Source organism: Lithobates pipiens, unplaced genomic scaffold, assembly GCF_037356315.1.
Source record: "Lithobates pipiens isolate NorthernLeopardFrog02 unplaced genomic scaffold, aLitPip1_a1.2 Scaffold_18, whole genome shotgun sequence".
NCBI lineage: Eukaryota > Metazoa > Chordata > Amphibia > Anura > Ranidae > Lithobates > Lithobates pipiens.
The window spans coordinates 638,566,334-638,582,899 of NW_027507758.1; the positions used below are offsets into that span (position 1 = coordinate 638,566,334).

General features: G+C 44.8%; 1 protein-coding gene across 1 annotated transcript in view; it reads left to right on the forward strand.

Moving 5' to 3' along the window:
- The window catches only part of LOC143986898 (uncharacterized), a 1,277,526-nt gene that overhangs the window by 1,039,990 nt on the left and 220,970 nt on the right, over nt 1-16,566 (forward strand). The window contains 6 exon segments of the mRNA XM_077485305.1: nt 3,304-3,432; nt 3,560-3,694; nt 3,783-3,906; nt 4,023-4,120; nt 4,239-4,380; nt 7,209-7,780. Coding sequence (XP_077341431.1) covers nt 3,304-3,432; nt 3,560-3,694; nt 3,783-3,906; nt 4,023-4,120; nt 4,239-4,380; nt 7,209-7,780 — 1,200 coding nt within the window.

Genomic DNA, 16,566 nt, shown 5'->3' on the forward strand with positions numbered 1-16,566 from the left:
GACGGACTAAAACCGACGCTAGGGCAGCTATTGGCTACTGTCTATGAACTTCCTACGTCGAATCCAGTCGTACGTCATCACGTTCGACTCCGTCGGAGTTTGGTGTGATGGTGTGTGGTCAAGTCCGTTCGGTCGAAAAGTCCGCCAGAACTCCGTCGGAACTCCGGCGGAACTCCTTTGGAGGTCTGTCAGACTTAATCCCTCTCGTGTGTACGGGGCATATGAGTATGGAGTAATGCAGGGCTTGACAAATTTGCTTGGAATCTAGGATCCAGCTATAAAAGTTAGGAGCCAGGTCAATCTGGACCTGTCCCTGGCCTGACATGGAGACGAGTGAGGGGAAGATAGCCCGTCTCCAAGTCATTGCCCATAGCTCTTGGAGGGACATTTTATTTATTTTATTTTTTTCAAATGACATTTTTTTATTGCATTTTAGTGTAAATATGAGATGTGAGGTCTCTCTGACCCCAGATCTCAGATTTAAGAGGACCTGTCATGCTTTTTTCTATTACAAGGGATTTTTACATTCCTTGTAATAGGAATAAAAGTGACAATTTTTTTTAAAAGAACAGTGAAAAATTAAAAAGTTAAAATAAGAAAAAAAAAATAATTTTAAATGCGCCCCGTCCCGCCAAGCTTGCGTGCAGAAGCGACTGCATACGTGAGTAGCGCCCGCATATGAAAGCGGTGTTCAAACCACACATGTGAGGTATCACCGCGATTGGTAGAGCAAGAGCAATAATTCTAGCCCCAGACCTCCTCTGTAACTCAAAACATGTAACCTGTAGAATTTTTTTAAACGTCGCCTAGATTTTAAAGGGTAAAAGTTTGTCGCCATTCCATGAGCGGACACAATTTTGAAACGTGACATGTTGGGTATCAATTTACTCAGCGTAACATTATCTTTCACAATATAAAAAAAATTGGGGTAACGTTACTGTTGTATTATTTTTTTAATTAAATAAATTATTTTTCCCCAAAAAAGTGCACTTGTAAGTCCTCTGCGCAAATACGGTGTGACAGACAGTATTGCAACGACCGACATTTTATTTTCTAGGTTGTTAGAATAAAAAATATATATAATGTTTAGGGCCTGCAGTGAAAACAGGCAGGGGAAGCTCCATTAGCAGTTACCACTAGAGAGCGGCAGATTCCAGAAGGAAACATAGGACCGCAGAAGGCCTCAATTACCGTCCGGCGGCGGCGCGGCCCGACGCGATCACGCCTGGGGGGGGGTTGTACAGGGAGACAGGATACCCCCAGCTGTGCTGCCCCAGGCGCCATGTCGCTAATTCTAGTCACAAATGCGACCTGGCGCCCAGGGTTTGTCGAGCCCTGGAGTAATGGCCATTGGTTTTAGCAGTTAGTAGGTCATTGGTGAGTTTTAGTAGGGCAGTTTTGGGGGTCAAGAAGGTTGTTGTCCATGAGGTAGCGACTCATTCGGTCAGGGACAAGGCGTTTGATGAGCTTGGAGGCAAATGGGAGCAGGGAGATGGGTCTTAGTTATTCAAACAGGTGGGGTCTAGTGAGGGTATTTTAAGTATGGGGGTAACCAGTGCATGTTTGAGCAGGGAAGGAAAGGTGCCGGAGCAGAGGGAGAGATTGAAGATGTGGGTTAGGGAGTTTAGGATAGAGTGGGAAGGTGGTCGCAGCAATTGTGGGGGGACAGGGTCCAGAGGACAGGTGGTGAGGTGGGCCATGGAGAGGAGTTTATCAACTTCATCTGTGGTAACTGGGCAGAAGGAGGAGAGTATTGAACGTGGTGTTGGACCTGTTGGGTAGGGGAGGAAGTTGAATGCTGGATATCTCCTTGCGAATTGTGTCGATTTTTGCTATTGAAATGGTTGGCAATCTGCTGATTGGTAAGCAAGTTGGTTGGTGGGGGCAGTGGAGGGGGGGGGTGAAGTAAGAAATTAAGGGTAGAAAAGAGTTGACAAGGTTTGGATGAGAGGGTTTTGATGAGAGTGTTGTAGTAGGTTTAAAGCAGTGGGCGGTGTTGTGCTCCTAAAGTTAATGTTTGAAATAAATATATACAATTGCCATAAATCAAAGTGGGGATAAAATCCACACAGAAGAGGCAATACCAAGTTAAATCTCTCACAACAAAGTGCTACTGTGCAAGATCAATGTGCAAATAGAAGCAAATGTAATGAGCAATGTGCAAATAAAGGCAAACGTCATCAACGATGTTACTGTGTGCAATAAATAAATGTGCAAATATGCAAAGTATAAGATAAATAAATTGCCGTAAATGACATGAACACAAAAGGCCAAAGTGAGACGTTGGGCGCTCTTCAGGGTCCAGTGTGCAAAAAAATGCAGATGTGAACACTAAGTGGTGATGCAGTAATATCCAGTGTCACTGTGACTTTAAGTTCAGAGTGTTTCTTCAGTGTCACTGACACCCGTGAATGTGCTAAATTATTACCTTACTGCTGTAAGGTAAACAGCATGTAGAAGAGAGAGGGGGGAGAATACCTTCGGATTGGTATATTCCTGTGCGTTCCTAATGGGTATGGAGCAGAGCCAGAGGGGATCCTTTCCTATCCTTCCTGTGAATAGGTATCAGGGATCGCTCAGATGCTCGATATACTGGGGTAAAGAGAGGGGATAAAGAGCCTACCATGGTGTAGTACGTTTTTAATAAAAGCTGAACTTTATTAATGAAACAGTAAAAAAAACTCACATTTCAGTGTGTAGATCGCACAATGTAAAAAACGAGCACCGAGCTCGTACCCGACTGTCCTTTCCGGTGTCCGTATGCCTCTTAGTATCCTACGCGTTACGTCACAACACACGTGACTTCAACTGGGAGTAGTAGTAGTAGGTTTGTTTAGCAGTGTGGGGGCAGGAGTTGTATTTGAGAAGGGCAGATTTGTAAAGGGTAAAGTCTTGCAAACATTTCCCCATTTACGGGGCCAGAACATTCTCTTCATTTTGGAGATAAATTCTAGTAATAAACAGCACTGACAATATATAGACAATGACCATACATGGCCTAAAAAGGGCAATTATTACACTACACAGGCAGCAAACAGGCAATCATTACACTATGCAGCCAACACAATGATGGAGTGCAGGGTTCAGGAGTATGGAGCATAGAGCCCCTTACATTGCTGGTCAGGAGGAAGAAAACATTCTCCAGAAGCTTATGTTCCATCATTGGTGTCAGAGGGAGGAAAATACAGGCCAAGAGGCTCCCGGGTCCCCCGTGTTCCCATGGGGGGTGTAGTTCTTAAATGTACAGCAACATCATTGTGTGACCAATATTATTCAAATATTTCTTACTTTAATTTCCCACAGTTATCCGTCTACAAGGAGACCTGTATAGATCAAATGACGGCTTCAATGAGGATTAAGGAGGACCGGAGTCACATGACTGAGAAGATACTAAACCTCACCCTGGAGATCATCTACCTGCTGACCGGAGAGGTGAGGAGGATTCTGGGAGGTCACATGACATCACTCTTATCTCTATTAATAAAACACAGACCTGACCGGAGAGATGAGGAGGATTCTGGGATTCTAACATGATATTTCTATTGGTTCCTCAATACAGAGATTTCCTCTTGTGAAGTCTGGTGATCATATGACCATCACAGTGCCTCCATGTGACTCCCTAAAACCTGAGAGACACAACATGGAGAAGATTCTAGAAGTCGCCAAGAAGATGATGGAGCTGCTGACAGGAGAGGTGAGGAGGATTCTGGGAATTCTGGGAGATTATCCAGTAACAGACAAGGGATGTGTCTGGATGGTGACTGTATCATTGTGTGTGTCAGGTTCCTATAAGGTGTCAGGATGTCACTGTCTATTTCTCCATGGAGGAGTGGGAGTATTTAGAAGGACACAAGGATCTCTACAAGGACGTCATGATGGACAATCAGCCGCCCCTCACATCACCGGGTAAGAGGAGACTTTATTGTAAAGGAGAGAGCAGTACGGAGGCTCCGCCTAGATCCCCCATCATCTGATAAACACATAGAAACAATGTATTCAGTCAGTGTGTGTGTTTCCTACAGATGGATCCAGTAATGGGAACCCACCAGAGAGATGTCCCCGTCCTCTGTATTCCCGGGATTCCACACAGGAAGGTCACACCATCCCTTACCTTTACAAGGTTGGTGGCATCTAGAACATGGACTCATCAAGGTTATGTCATTTTTAAAAAAATGTGATGTCACAATATTGAAGGATACCTTTTACAGATGATCTCTTCTAATATTTTCCTGGTTTAGGGCGAAGATCTGATAGGTATAAAAATTGAGGTTAAATCAGAAGAAGAAGAGATGTATGTGAGGGATGATCAGCAGTCTATGGAGGAGGATGGAATAACGGGGACATTTATAGAGGAGGACACTCCTACAGAGATCAGCACAGGTGGGTCATTAACACTAAATACATCCCTCCACCCATACTGCTCACTGATTGGTCCAGAAAGGGGCAAGGACTGGGTGATATCAGCCTGTAATCCCCTGGTCACTTTCCTGAGCTGTGTTCCCCATCCTGTATTTCTTTGTTTCTCTGTATTTCCTTCTCTGCTGCAGACACAATTTATATATCTAGCGGCGTGGGACATCTGCAACCTCTGATTACCAATATTATGAAACCTGACCATTACAATATATACTCTATGTTGTACATTACATACTCCTGACCCTACACTATATACTCTATGTTGTACATTACTGACCCCTGCACTATTTACGCTGTGTTGTACATTACATACTCCTGACCCTTGCGCTATATACTCTATGTTGTACATTACATCATTCTGATACTATATAGTCCTATCTGTTGTATCTTATACAATATGTTGTACATTACATAGTCCTGAGTTCTGCTCTCTCCCCTCTACCCACTGCTATGTATACACATAATATGTATTCTCTTTTGTTACACCCATTTCCTACCAGCTGGACATTTTATATCTGATGATGTGATTGGAGCACAGACTTTTACATGTTGCTAATAATGTGATAACATCCTCCAACATTGGAACCTTAAACAGAAAGTGATAATGAGGGAGGAGTCAATAACCCAATGATGGGGGTCTTCAGGATCAGTCCAGTCTTCATCTTGGTTGTTCTCCCCCCATCCTCACTCTCTGACCTCTGGTGGGGCTCAGCCCCGCTGTTATTCATGACTAAATCATGGACTAAATAAGGAAGGTCAGGACTTCTTGTGTTGGGAAGATGGCAATGAGTGATAGAGGGGGAGGGGACACTCGTCCTATAATCCCCTCATCACTGTCACTCCTATAAAAGACAGTCCTCGTTGTTTCCTCACTCTCTAAACCTGTCAAGCCTCAATGCTCCCTCCTCCTCACATCCAAGATTACAAAAAATGTGTATCAGGCAATGCAGCTCTTCTTGAGTGGGGAAACTACAAAGCAATATGGAAATAAAGAAGGGTGCAAGCGCCTAGTGCATTACCTTTAACACCATAGAATGTATTAAAAAGCATACTCACAAGTATGAGTAAATCACAAACATATAAAATTACAACTCCAACATGATGGATACTAGGTCGCTTTGTTAGGAAAGCTGGGGGCTGTCTCCCAAAATACGTCAGCTTTGAAGTATTTATTTATTGACACTTATGATTATCAGCTATACACAAGCTATAAAATATACAAATTCCTGTGCTAATCTGCACCCAGATTTTGTAATGTCTGGAGAAATGCTTGTTGCAGGGGCGGACTGACCATTCAGGCTCTCGGGCAATGCCCGAGGTCTCGGGGTCAGTAGGGGGCTCCATACGTCATAAAGGGGTAGTATATTTAGGTCTATCTAAATGTGTCTGCCTGACAAATTTACTATAAAGGAATGTGGAAAGCTAGGGCCTGTCTCCCAAAATAAGTCAGCTTTCCTAACACAGCAACCTGGTATCCACCATGTTTACATGCTTACATGTAAGGTTGAATAAAGACACCAGTCCATCCAGTTCAACCCGAGTGCATCTGTTTCACAAGCTAGCGGATCCTTTGTTCTCGACACAAAGTTGTCGACCTTGTTGAATCTGGACGCGAAACAGGTCCACGTCCGGAGTACCCCATCTCTGACATATCGCTAGGAAGATGTCGTGGTGAAGAGGCAATTCTCCCGGAAATGATTGTTGGCGACTCAAGTAGTCCGCCTGCCAATTCTCTATTCCTGGAATAAAAATTGCCGATAGGCAAGGGACGTTGTGTTCTGCCCAAGACAGAACATGATTCACCTCTTCTTGGGCTGCACGACTCCTCGTCTCCCCCTGGTGATTGATGTAAGCCACAGCCGTGGCATTGTCGGAATGAATCCTGACAGGACAGTCCCGCAGTCTGACCGTCCAGGACTTTAGAGCCAGACGAACTGCCCGAATATCCAAAATGTTGATAGGCAAGGTCCTTTCCAACTTGGACCACCTCCCCTGGACAGAATCCTCTTCCAGGACTGCTCCCCAGCCTAGAAGACTGGCGTCCATTGTCCCCACTTTCCAGGAGACTGGTAGAAACGATTTTCCCTTTTGGAAGTTGCTGGATATCAACCACCAATTTAGGCTCTGACGCACATCGGAAGCCAGGCAAATTGGAAAATATAAGGTCTGAACCTTCTACAATTGTCCCTATCCCTGTACATTGCACGCTCACATCGGTCCCTACCCTCAAGGAGCCCACAATCCAAGGTCCCCATTCATATACTAGGGCCAGTTTTTTTGGACAGAAGCCAATTAACCTATCAGCATGTCTTTGGAGTGTGGGAGGAAACTGGAGTACCTGGAGGAAACCCACACAGGGAGAACATGCAAACTCCAGGCAGGTAGTGTCATGGTTGGGATTTGAACCATCGACCCTTTTTACTAATAGGTGAGAGTGCTAACCACTATACTGCCCACGCACATGTTGGAGTTGTGATTTTATGTTTGTGATTTCCTCATGTTTGCAAGTATGCTTTTGGCTTTTTAATACATGGTGTTAATCTATGGTGTTAAAAGTAATGCACTAGGCGTTTGCACCCTTCTTTATTTCCTTATAATATTTCCTCACTCTCTGACTAAGGTCCATGAAAAAAGAAATGAACTGGTAGGAGATCAGAGGACCCATTTACTAGTTACCTTGAGGGGGGAATTGTAAGATCCTCAGAGACAAAGCTGCCTGATGTGGGCGGAGTCCTGGTTTAGGGGAACCAATCAGCTCATGTCTAGTAATAATCTTTGTATTTCTATTTTAGTAGATGGACGGGAGATGAGGAAAACCTCAGAGGATTGTCTCACTTTGTATCCAGACTGTAAAGTAGAAGATGAGGACATCACACAGTATAGTCCAGGAGAAAACCCGGCTACCTCAAATGTCCATCCGGCACCACACAGTGTAGATGGACCATCGTATTCCTCTTATCCTGAGGAACCTCGGACTGTGAGGGACTGTGCCATCTTTCCAACAGAGAAGAGTTTTTTCTGTACTGAGTGCGGGAAGTGTTTCCCTTTTAAATCCAATCTTAACGTGCATAAAAGATCTCACACAGGGGAGAAGCCGTATTCCTGTCCTGAGTGCGGGAAATGTTTTTCAATGAAGTCCAATCTTTACAGCCATCAGAGAACTCACACGGGGGAGAAGCCGTATTCTTGTCCTGAGTGTGGGAAATGTTTTTCACAGAAGTCTAATCTTTACACACATCAGAGATCTCACACGGGGGAGAAGCCATATTCCTGTCCTGAGTGTGGGAAATGTTTTTCACAGAAGTCCCATCTTTACAAACATCAGCAATTGCACATGGAGGAGAAGCCGTATTCCTGTCCTGAGTGAGGGAATTGTTCCTCACTGAAGTCCTGTCTTCCCATACATCAGGGATCCCACACAACCCTGGGGGTGTATTAGTGACTTGAGTGTGGGAAATGTCTTCTATATGAATGTTGCTGGACATCACAGCTCTCATGTGGGGAAGAAGCACACCCTGATATACACCTCAGATATACTCCATGGCTGATCTTCATCATGTAAGAAACAGTTCATAAGGCGATCAGAGATCACCAAAAACATGGGTGAAGTGTTGGCCATTGATAGCAGTAGAAGAATAACCTTTCATTTGTGGTCCAAGCTTTCATAAACACTTGGAGGTCTATATAAAATTATTTCAACAATGTTACCAGAATTTGCCCATCTGTGAGGAATTTTAATCACATTTATTTCATATATTGATTTCCTATGATTATCAGCTATGCACAAGCTATAAAAAATACAAATCCCTGTGTTAATCTGCAGCCAGATTTTGTAACGTCTGGAGAAATGCTTGTTGCAGGGGCAGACTGACCATTCAGGCCCGGGGTCAGTAGGGGGCTCCATAAGAGGCTCCACACATCATAAAGGGGTAGTATATTTAGGTCCATCTAAATAATGTGTCTGCCTGACACATTTACTATAAAGGAATGTGGCTCGTGCTTAGCCTGTTAGGAAGTTGAGTGGAGGCAGAGATGGGAGCTGATGAGGAGGCAGAATGAGCTGGGAACTGTCGGGAATGTGGATCCCTCTTTCTCACCCCTTCTCTCTTTTATCCCCTTTCTATCTTGTCCCCCCTTTCTCACTCACCACCCCTACTCATCTCTCCTCTCCACACAACGCAATTAACCTCTCAGTCATCAAGCACCTTTACTGCACTATGTAACCAGCAGGCACTACCTACTGTCCCCAAAAAACACACCCAATGTTTGCCATGGCACGCTTGGCAGTTTCATTAAACCTGGAAAAGCCCAGTGGCTTCTATGGAAAGAAGCTGGGAACTTCCATGCAGGCTATGCTGCTTTAGATATTTAAATGCTCCTTCTATGCCGCTGAGCTGCAATTTGTAGGTGGAGCTTGGTGTGGGTGTGGACACAGGAGGCCCCATGATCTCCGATTGCCCAGTGACCCCGTGAGTTGTCAGTCTGTCCCTGGCTTGTTGTGATGATAATGTGAACTGGGCACCCCAAAAAATCTGTGAGAAGAATCAGGGCAGCCATGTTGTTCAGAATTTAGAGTGGATGTGTGTGACAGACATACCTGGGCTTTTGGAGAGGACTGGGAGCAAGCCTCTTACCTACTGACTATGGGCCCTGGCATTTAAGGGAACACTACACTTTGGAAGGTGTATGCCTGGGGGATCTGTGGAGTGGTCTTGTTTCTGATTCAAATTCATGTCTCCCCTGAACATAGACTCTGGGAGTCTAGGTTGGGATCCATGTTAAAGGCCTAGATGGTACATTACCAGCCATGACTGCTCAACACTGGGGAAACTCATAGCAGATGGTGATCTCATCAGATCAAGCCACCTGTCTGTAAAGGAAATTTGTACGTTTTGTATATAATTGTGTTCTATTTTGCATGTATTGCACACTGCCTTCACTGTGCACACTAATAATGTTTTAACTACATGTTTTCATTCTTTTGAGTCTTGATTAAAATTAGCCTGCCTATGTTACGCCCCTTGTTACCATAAACGTACAATTGTAATATTAATGTGATACCTACGTAATCACGTTTATAAAAACATTCAATTGCATTACTTTAGTCATGATTGCTTTTATATGCAAGGTGAAAGAAAAAAACTTTGAATAGGTTCAGTACCAACCATGTTTTAAGACAACTGCCCTCAAAAATCTACGGAACATAAGTGGCAAACAAGAGTATCAAAAAGAGCCAGAACAGATTTCATGATGGCGGGAAGTTCGCAGTCATCGACTAATTTGCATGACAATGTGCACTTGCAACTGCAATAAAGAAATGAGATCACTACACAAACAGGACTATATGACTTTCCCTGTGACAAGTCCCAAGAAAGCTATTTAAAAAAAGCAAATATAGAATATTTAAACTTCGACCATACATATATTTAATGTCACTAGACATGTGCAATTCGTTTACGACCAAATTCGTTTAATGAATTTTAACAAATTCGTTAATTTCGGAATTTTCAGAATTTCGGAAATTCAAAAGTTTTGGAAATTGGAAAATTTTTAAACTTTGGAAATTCGGAATTAGGAAGTTCGGAAATTGGAAAATTCAAAAATTTGGAAATTTGAAAATCCAAAAATAAGAATGAAAAATCTGAAAATTCAAAACAATGAAAATTCAAAAATCTGAAATAACTAATACCAATTATTAAATTATAGGTAGTGGAAGTTTCTTTAAAATTTGGCTGTCAGTGAACGTAATGAGTACAAATTTATCTGAAGTTACAAATTATCTGAAATAACGAATGGAACATAACAATCTAATAATAATAAATAATAATAATAAAACCTTTTTATTATTATTATTATTAATTTGTTCCATTCCACTTGTTTAGATGCAGCATTTGTTATTTCAGGTAATTTGTAACTTTGGATGAATTTGTTACGTTCACTAACAGCCAAATTTGAAAGGAATAAATACCTATAATTTAATAGTTAGTTATTATTAGTTGGTTAATATTTCAAATTTCACTGATTTTCTTTCTTTTTTTCAGATTTTCTAATTTTGGAATTTCCAAGTTTTCAAAATTCAGAATTCTGAAAATTCAGATTTTCGAATTTCCGAAAAAAGAATGAAACGAAAACGAACAAATTTTTTTCTCAGTGCATATGTCTAAATGTCACCACTGCAAGCTTCAACACCCGATGCACACTCAAAAAGTATTACAACACATGCAGAAGCCATGGAAGACATCATGACTTTCCCAGAAGTCGAACCATTGCATGCAGTATCCCCAGGATCATCTGGTTTGCCTACTCCTCTGAGAACAGAAACTGTCAAGTCCATTTTCAATTTAACGTCAGATAGTCCAGAAATAGCAACAAAATGAAAACTTAACTATTATGATGACCCAACTTTCCATGAATCTGATGTTGAAACACCGCGTAAAACTGAAATCGGTTTACTAGAAAGTGTGGGTGATGTGCAAGTGGAAGTAACACATGAATATCTCATTAATTTTGTAAAGAAAAAAAAATTATAGTTTTTCAAAATTAGACCAGCTACTTATAAGCATGCTATGTCTGGATAAAACATGCAGTTCAAGAATAATCAAAATAAAAAAAAGAAATATTTGGCACGATTGCGGTGGTGTATTCCACCTGTCTCTTGCTGCATCGTTTGAAATTGTGGCAAAGTCAACCAAAAATTAACGTTGTGCAGCAGGCAATACATTACTGGCTGGTGCTATACTGTATGTGTAACTGGCGCTTCTTATACTAAAATAAATTAAATCTTTGATAGATCGTCTTTTAATATTTCACAAAGAAAATGAATATTCCCTGCAATAGATCACAATTGGAAATTGAATCACGCTGAGGTTATTAATGATTTCTCCAGTACTGATTTATTCCAGTTAATAGAAAATCTGGACAACGCGCCAAATGCCTTAATAAGACACGCTTGTAAATGTCTCCGGTGTAGATATAACTTAACGGTCAGTCACCTATCAATGAAGTGTAGGCATTAAGGCCTGATTGAACTCAGTCTATAGGGATGAGACCTCTGCTGTGGAACTGCAGGTCTCAGCAACACTGCGCAATCAGTCTTAGCCCCCGTACACACGGTCGGACATTCTGCCAACCAAACCCGTCGGATTTTGTCTGTCTGATTTTGTTCGTCGGATTGTGTCCGAAACTGTTGCATACACACGGTCGGACAAAGTTGTCGAAAAATCCGATCTTTCAGAACGTGATGACGTCATTTCGTTACGATGGGACTACGTTCAGGCTAGTAGCCAATAGCTTTGATGTAGGAATTTGATCTGAGCATGCGTGGCACTTTGTCCGATCGGAATTCTCTACACATGATCAGAGTATGTCCTATCGGACCAGTTTGTTGGAAAATATTTCCAACAAGTTGGAAAATTTGGTCCGACGGACCACACACAGTCGGATTATCCGACAACACGGTCCGATAGGACACATTCCGACGGATTCTCCGACCGTGTGTACAGGGGCTAAGTTTATTAGGTGCGTTAAATAACTTCTGGGCTTCAGCCCTCTCACCACACCAGGCATGGAAAGCTGGGAATCTCCGCTGCGGTTGTCTCAGTCCTGCAGCCAGCCAGCACCGTCACGCTGCTCCACTCTGCAAGATGACCGGGACCCTCGCTTGGCTCTGTCAAATGGAAGGATCATTATTGGTTGGCAATCCTCCTTGACCACTGTTACAGGGGTAATGTTTTGGAACTTATTCTGCCCTCGCAGAGGGAGCACAGGATGAAATATCTCAAGGACACCTTAAAGAGGAGTTTATGTAATGTCTTTCCAGACTCTGGTAGGTTACTTTCTCATAGAAAAGCTAGTTTTGAGGCTTCAGTTGGCCAAAGGAGAGGTGGAGAAGAGGGCCGCCTAAGTCATGGATTTCATAATTATTTTTTTTAGTCGACGCCCAAGGCTGTTAGCTTCAACATCCCATTGACGGTGTCTAAATCATATATGGTAGAAAATTATCAAGAGTGAGTAGAATTATGGGAGTTTGATAATGTTGATATATATTATATATATATATATATATATATATATATATATATATATATATACACACACACACACACATACTGTCACTTTAATCATTTATAATACGCTTGTTTCTTACTTTCCTTAGGCATTTTTGTTTCTATTGCTGAGAAAAGCACCTCATTTTATTTTACAAGATTTGGATCTACTATCTCATCTGAATGCTCTTGTTTGGAGACTCTCTAGCCTGATTTAGCAAAGAGGTAAAAACAGACATGGACAGCGTTCCGGTAGATGATCCACTGGGTTACTGGGTTATAAGAATAGACCACTGGCTAGAACTTGCCCAGTATGCAATTAAGCTTCTGGGCTGCCCTGCAGCCAGCATGCTTTCCGAATGGGCATTCAGTGCTGCTGGAAGTTTTGTGACAGATATAAGAGTGTGTCTGTCCACAGGCTCCATTGACCGGCTGACATTTATCAAAATGAATCAGTCCTGGATTAGCAGCAGCTATCAAGGCCCTGATGCCAATGTCACTGATTAAATGTTTTTTTGGCTCTGGAATCTCTGCAAGACTCTCTAGATTCATGGGTGTTGATTTTATCTTACAGTAATTTTTTGGTATAGGTTTTATGGGCACAATTAGAGTGATACTAAAGTCTTGTTTCTTTGTGTATAAAAATAACAAACATGTCATACTTACCTGCTCTGTGCAGTGGTTTTGCTCAGGGCAGTCCAGACCCTACTCTTCTCGGGTCCCTCTTAAGCGCTCCTAGTCCCAACTTCCTACTGAGTGACTCCACAGCAGGCAGCTTGCTATGGGGGCACCCAAGCCAAACCGCAAGTACATTTGTCCATTCAAACATGGAGCCGTGGCTAGGCCCCGCCCCTCTCTTTCCTCATTGGCTCACTGACTCTGAGAGCAGCGTGAGCCAATGGCACTCTGCTGCTGTGTCAGCCAATGAGGAGGTAGAGTCTCAGGCAGCTGAGTCTCTCCTGCAACATCACTGGATAAAGATGGGATCAGGTAAGTATTAGGGGGGCTGGGGGGGGGGCTGCTACACACAGGTTTTGAACCTTAATGCATAGAATGCACTTTCTTCCTTTACAACCACTTTAACACCTAAGGACACATTTTTACGCACTTGTTTGACAGGCCATCTAAAGGCCAAATGCAGTTTCTCTTATATTCACCGACCGACACATCTCCTCTCTGTAACTAAATGGGTTTGTTAGCCTGCCTTTAGAACTAGGCAAAATTGTAACACAATACACAGAACTTTCAGTACCACCCCGGGGGGTGGACCCTGTGCTAAGAACCCTCCCTGCTGCCCCTAGTGAAGGAGAATGACCTAGTAAGCCTGCGGGCTGTTTGGTCAATTTTTTTGATGCAGGATTTATATATTTTGCGCAAGATGAAAGATCCTGGGATCTTCTATCAACTGCCGGCTGGATGACAGGCTGGTTGAGTTATCCTTGTAGTCCCCCAGTCCGGTCATCGAGCGAGTGCAGGTCGCAGCTAAGGCTCGGCAGGCCACGACATACCTCAGCTCCAGAGGTGGTCCGTGAGCTTCAATGCTCCGGGGTATACATATGACCGGGCTACTGATGTCTGGATCACAGTATACCGGGCCAGCAGCCACCCTGTAACTGCACAGGAGTGGGTCTGTGATGGAATGTCTCCCAGCTCTTCAGGACTGCTAAGTACGGCTCTCCCTCCTCGGGGGGTTGAGCAGCTGGGCATTCCCTGGGAGGTCGATTCGGGGGCCACCTTACCTCCTTCTCTCCCACGTCCCTATCTTCCCTCCTTCCCCCGTGGGGGCGGGGGCTGCATGTGGTGTGTGTATTGGGATCACTGGGTCTTTCACCTGTGGGGGGTCTGTGCGGCTAGCAATGGTCCTGGTCCCTGTGTGGGGGGTCCCAAAAGGTGTCTGTGGGTTCACCGCATGGCGCTGTCCGGCAGTCATTTTGATTGAGGGCAGAGCAGATTCCCCTTGTGAGCCTCGGCGGCCATTTTCCAGGAGATTTTCCTATTAGTTGCATTGGTGGCCATTTTTTTGAAGCCTGTGCACTCTTTTCACCGCAGTTCTCTTGTGACAGCATTACATGTGCTCTCACATGCTGTTTCCCGTGTCCACTGTGTATACAGGACGCTGGATGGCCATTTCCTGAATGCTGGTGCAAGCTCTGCAGATCGTTTCACCGCTATTTTCTACAGCTACTGCCGACACAGTTTCCTCATACTGCACTTGGGTAACCTCCTGGGGACTACAGGCACGGCTAGTGACCATCACAGAATGCCCCAGGGTGGTGAGTCTGGCGCTAGGAACCCCCCCAGGCGGCGGCAGCAGGAGGGTGGGACCTTCACTGTCCTAAGCCCCCTTGCAGGTGGCAGACAGGGTAGGGTCAGCATGGCTTCAGAAACTGGTGTTTCTTCCCCCGAAATCCAGGCTATTGCAGCAGGGTCACCTGCGGATAGCGCTGTGCCCATGGACACCCTGACGGCGGTCCTTAACTCTTTTGTTGTTAAAATAGAGGCGGTGCGTGGAAGGAAAGGTGCGCGTAAAAAGCCCCTGCCCCCCGTCCTCTGGGGAAAGCTCTGTTGCAGACTCGGGCCCTGCTGCGGCTGGTGACCCCTGCTCTGACCTATCAGACGAGGCTGACCAGGACCATTCGGACAGCGAGGATGAGTCCCCGTCCGGGTCCGGGCGTGACAAAATGCTTGTTGGAGCACATATCACAGCTGTGGGTGATACCCTGGAGATCCAGGAGCCAGCGGATCCCTCTGCTGATGTATCGGTCCCTTTTGGGTCCCGCAAGCCAGCATGTTCACCTAAGGTGTTCCCGTATTTGACTTATTTTCACAAGTTCATCTACAGTGAATGGGGTCGGCCACAACGGACCCTTTCGGTCCCCAAAAACATGGCGGCGCGCTACCCCTTTGAGAAAAGCCTTCTCAAGAAGGTCCGGTCGTGGACCCCCCAGTATCTAGGTTAAATAAAAGTAACCACGATCCCGGTTGAGGGGACTCCTGCATTCAAGGATCCCAAGGATAGGAAGGCCGAGGAGGTGGCTCATTCCTTGTTTACGGTTGTGGGGTCAGCCGTGCGACCAGTACTGCCATCCGCACTGGTGTCGCAGAGACTGACTGAGTGGGCAAAACATTTGCACCGCAAATTGGGAGAGCAGAACGCCTCCCCTGTCTGCGTGGAACTAGCAGACCAACTAGTGCAAGGCCTTAAGTTAGTTTGTGACGCAGCCCTTGATACTCTCCCCATGTTATCCAAGGCTTCAGTGTCAGCTGTGGTGCTGAGGCGCCTGCTTTGGCTGGTCTGCTGACCGGGCATCCAAGAAAGCCCTGACGGATATTCCCTTCCTTGGCGACTGGCTCTTTGGAGCTTCGTTGGATGACATTATTAAAAATGCCATGGGTGGTAAGAGTACACTACTCCCACAGGCCAGGAAGGCTAAGGAGCCACGCCACAGGCAAGGGCCCTCTTTTTCCGCTCACAAGCGGCTTTTTCGGTCGCCCGGTGCTTCGACAAAACCTTTCCAGCCTGACAGGACGTCCACGGACAGTCAAAAGCATCCCTGGAACCGCAAGCCTAACAAGCCTGCAAACAAAAGTGCTACCGCATGAAGGTTTGCCCCGCCCACATATCGGGTGGGGGGTCGCCTTCGGGAATTTGCAGCCCGGTGGACCTCTTGGTTATCCGACCAATGGACCTGCAACCTGATTTCCACAGGCTACAAGATAGAGTTTCTCTCTTGGCCGCCAAACAGATTCTTCCCCTCCAGCATACCTGCGTCCCCGGTTCGCTGGGAGGCCCTGTTAGGGGCGGTGAGGGACTTGCTGAATCAGGGGGCGATTGTACCAGTTCCGGAATCGGAACGCTTCCAGGGTTTCTACTCAAATCTGTTTGTGGTTCCCAAGAAGGAAGGGGTACGTCCAATCTTGGACTTAAAATCCCTCAATCACTTTGTAAAAGTGCAGAGGTTCAGAATGGAATCAGTTCGCTTAGTAGTCGCTGCACTCCATCAAGGGGACTCCCTGGCGTCCTTGGACATCCAGGATGCGTACCTGCACATACCCAAATGCCTTTGGCATCAAAAATGTCTGCGTTTGGCAGTCGGGGATCAGC